Source organism: Olea europaea, chromosome 8 (assembly GCF_002742605.1).
Source record: "Olea europaea var. sylvestris chromosome 8, O_europaea_v1, whole genome shotgun sequence".
Classification (NCBI taxonomy): domain Eukaryota; kingdom Viridiplantae; phylum Streptophyta; class Magnoliopsida; order Lamiales; family Oleaceae; genus Olea; species Olea europaea.
In genome coordinates, this window is record NC_036244.1 from 19,199,696 (window position 1) to 19,203,911 (window position 4,216).

General features: G+C 44.1%; 1 protein-coding gene across 1 annotated transcript; it reads left to right on the plus strand.

Annotated features, from left to right (window-relative positions):
- Positions 1-2,701: 2,701 nt before the first annotated feature.
- Positions 2,702-3,322, plus strand: LOC111398400. The gene has a single exon (XM_023025311.1). The coding sequence runs from the start codon at positions 2,702-2,704 to the stop codon at positions 3,320-3,322; it is 621 nt and encodes a 206-aa protein (XP_022881079.1).
- The last annotated feature ends 894 nt before the right edge of the window (positions 3,323-4,216 follow it).

Consider the following 4,216-nt stretch of genomic DNA (forward strand, 5'->3'; position numbering starts at 1 on the left):
AACTTGCCTACATATTTATATATCCTTCACCAAAATATTATCATCTTAGATTCTTAGTAGAAATGCATTTTTGATATTAATCACTTTTGCCCCTGCATTTTTTGTTTATTGCAATTCTGCCCAAAAAGTTTCTTATTGAGTTTGAAGAATTTTGCTAATTGGTCCCTCCATTTTCTGTATATTGAACATCTCCAAAAATTTTTGATGGCTGCAAATTGGTCCCCAAAAATTCCAAATCCATGTGTGTCAACATATGAAATATTGCCTTGTCCATTCAAACAGAATTTTTTTTTTTTTTTTAACTATGCTCCTAATTGGTCTCATTATTTTCCTCTATACCGTTTCCTGTGGGGGCTAAAGTTTTTCCATTTGTAGTCTCATCCATCTCATGCTCTATTCGTCACCCATGTGGGGTCCGTACGCTCATTATACATGCATGAAATTTTCCAACACATCTCAAATTAATTTTCTCCACCACAATATTTCCTATCTTTATATGATTCAAAATTTGAATTACTCCAACATGGAAATCATCATTCTTATCCAAATCAATTTCCTCATTTTCCAGCCTCAAATTTCTCATTCCAATTTGACATTTGGGTTTTTGCATGGTTATCCATTAGCGCCACCCTTGATTCTATTGACTAAATTACCCTTGTGACATCTATTTTCCTTGGAATCCACTTTCCCGAGAGCCTGTTCTCCATTAGCCGTCATCTTCCAAAAGTCACATAGGTACGTTAGGAACCAAAAGTTCATGACTTCATCGACTTGGTTGATTAAACTGGTCTCTAATTTATGAGATTGTCGATCCTTTGACATTTTAATCGATCTACCAGTGTAAGTCTTCTACAAAATATTGAAATTGCAGATTAAGCCCTTGTTTGAGCCCCATTTTGTAGGGGAGGGGGGGGGATTGCATTTTTAAATAGTATATTTGATATGGTCCATCTATTTACCTGATATGGTCCGTCTATTTACCTCGACCTCATATTCCCGATGACTCCCCAACTCAGTCTTCAAAAATATATTCATCAGGTATTCCCGAGGACATGGAAAATATCATCGACTTCTCTCCTAATCATACCATGAGGTCGGGAAGTGGACTCATCGGTATTCATGTCCTCATGCTTTTTTACCTCAATGATACCACATCCTCCTACGAACAGTGACGTGTAACATGCAAGAGGAGTTTATTGTTGTTAGACTTGTACTGATCCCACACTTGTTATGCATGCCAAACATCCACCTCCGATAGGACTCTATGGGATAAAGATTCCCCAATTGTTCAAACCTAATAGGATTCAACCACCTAACACTATAAATACATGATTTCACCTCATCATTCAGGTACTCTTTTTATACAATTTTCAGTCCATAGCCTCACGCACATATTCTAACTTAAGCATCGGAGGGGCGACGAGGACACACCTCGACGCCTTTGTTTCAGGTACCGAAAGAACACGTTCGTGCTCGCCACCAGTTGTCCAGCTCGGAATTACTCAGGTACGATTTTTGGTAGCATCATTGGCGCCGTCTGTGGGAAGCGCTACCAAAAGCCATGGTAAACACACGTTCAGGTCTTCCACTAGCGAGCTCATCCGCTCAAAACCAACCCCCTCCTCAGGATATCCCTGTTCCTCAAGAGGAATCATCAGAAGTGCCAGAGCCCCAGCTGGCAGTCGTCACTGCTGGAGCCTTTGAAGAGCTCAGACAACAGGTCGCCACACTGACTCAGCTGCTAAGTCAAAGAAATTCGCATCCGTCACCCACACCAGTACCCCAGGGGGGTTTTATGGCCAATGCTCGAGCTCGAGCTCAGAGACATGTCCCTAATAATGGCGAAGCAGGGGCCTCGGGCATACCACATGTGACCTCGGCCTCGAGATCAATGACCATGGAGTCTGGGGAACTCGCTAGGATTATTCAAGAATGAATTACGGCAGGCCTACTTCAAGGCAACAAAGGGTCAGCAAGATTCAGTCCCAACACTCCCTTTACTCCCGAAATATTGACATTTCCCCTGCCAGACAGATTTAAGTATCCTAGGATCAAAGAATATGACGGGACCACTGATCCAATCAATCATCTTAATGTATACATGGACGTCATGAATCTACAGGTGGCACCGGATCAGGTGATGTGCAAGGCCTTCCTGCAAACTTTGACGAAAGCTGCTAGGGATTGGTTCTCGACTTTAGAGCCCAACTCAATAGCCTCATTCTCGGATTTAGTGGACAAGTTCTCCGCCTTCTTCGCAAGCAGTAAACGCATCAAGAAAACGGCAGCCTCCTTCATGCACTTCGACAGGGGAAAAATGAGACCTTACGCGAGTTCATGATCAGGTTCAACAAGGAAAGGCTACAAATTCCCGACCTTCATATAACGGCATCGGTTTCTGTCCTCACATATGCCATAAGGTGTGAGGCTTTCAAAATGTCGCTATCTAAAACTCCGCCGAGGACAGTGACAGAGCTTCTTATCCGAGGAGAGAAGTACATATATATGGAGGAAACACTGAACCCGAGGAAGATTGGACCATCCCATGACAGGGTCGAGCATAAAAGACAGCATGACCCGAGCCCCCGTCAAGAACCACTCGAAGTAAATAGAGACAGGAGGCTCCCCCGACGTCATTCACGCGTTTAAATACATCGAAAATAAACATTTTGATGGAAATCAAGGATATGAAGGAGCTCAAATGGCCTGTGAGAATGAGGTCACCCCCCAGTCCAGGGACATGAGCAAATACTGTGAGTTTCATCGGGATCACGGGCATACCACTGAAAACTGTAAAGCCCTGCAACGGGAGCTTGAAGCCCTTATTAAAAGGGGACTTCTGGGTTCCTACGTTGGTAATGACAAACGCCCGAAGAATGATGGTGGTAGGGAAAGAGCTTCTGAAGCAAAAAGGGATGGTCAACCCACTGCTGGAATCATCAACATCATTGTCGGGGGTATTGCATCAGGAGGAGATTCGAACATTGGGAGGAAGCAGTATGCCCGGCAATACATGACCACCCCGAAAGCACATCATGGTGACCTCGAGGACATAACATTTGGTATGAAGGATCTTGAGGGCGTATCTTTTCCTCATGATGACGCCCTAGTCATCTCTACAATAGTAGCAAACTTTGAGGTAAAAAGGATCTTAATCGACAACGGGAGTGCCGCTAACATATTGTCACATGAAGCCTTCACAAAAATGGGAATCTCTCCCGAACAACTGAAGACAGTGAAAACCCCCCTTCAAGGATTCGAAGGGGGGTATTATTGTTCCGGAGGGAGTGGTCGAGCTGCCACTTACCTTAGGCTCGGGTAAAGAACAGATAATGGTGATTACATCTTTTCAGATTGTCCGGTCTTCCATGGCATACAACGCCACCCTGGGTAGACCATTGCTCAATAAGGTAAAAGCTATTGTGTACACCTTCCACCTAGCCATGAAGTTCCCCACCAGTCATTGCGTCTGGGTAGTACGCGAAAACCAAGCTGCTGCTAGATAATGCTATGTTACTTGTGTTCGGGAAATAAAGACGGACGTCATGCAAATCTCTGAAAAGGAGGAAGAGCTCGAGCATAGGGGGAGACTCACTCTAGTGGAGGAGTTGCTGGAGATAGAGCTCGAGCAAGGGAAGAAAGTAACGGTTGGTCGAGATCTGAATACGGCTCTCATGACCGAACTTATTGACTGCTTATCCCGCAACATTGATGTCTTCACATGGAAGGTGGAAGATATGCCTGGCATCAACCCCCGAGGTTGTAGTACACAGGCTAACACTAAGCCCGGAACTCATCCAGTTAAGCAACGAAAGAGGCAGTTTGCACCGGAACGACGATAGGTCATAAAGGAAGAAATTAATAAACTGACCAGGGCTCAGTTCATCCGCGAGGTCAATTATCCTGACTAGCTCGCCAATGTCGTCCTGGTAAAAAAGGCTTATGGTAAATGGAGAGTCTGCATTGATTTTATAGATCTTAATAAAGCATGCCCAAAAGACAGCTACCCCCTACCTCGAATCGATGATTTGGTGGATAGTACGTCGGGACACAAATTTTACAGTTTTTTGGATGCATTCTGGGGTTACCATCAAATTCTTATGGCAGAGGAAGATCAAGAGAAAACGTCATTCATGGCTGATTCTGCCATATATTGCTATAAGGGCATGTCGTTTGGTTTGAAGAATACAGGAGCAACATATCAAAGACTTGTCAA

Bases quoted from the DNA above. Each gene is read 5' to 3' on its own strand.
- LOC111398400 (XM_023025311.1), top strand. From the start codon at position 2,702: ATGGCCTGTGAGAATGAGGTCACCCCCCAGTCCAGGGACATGAGCAAA.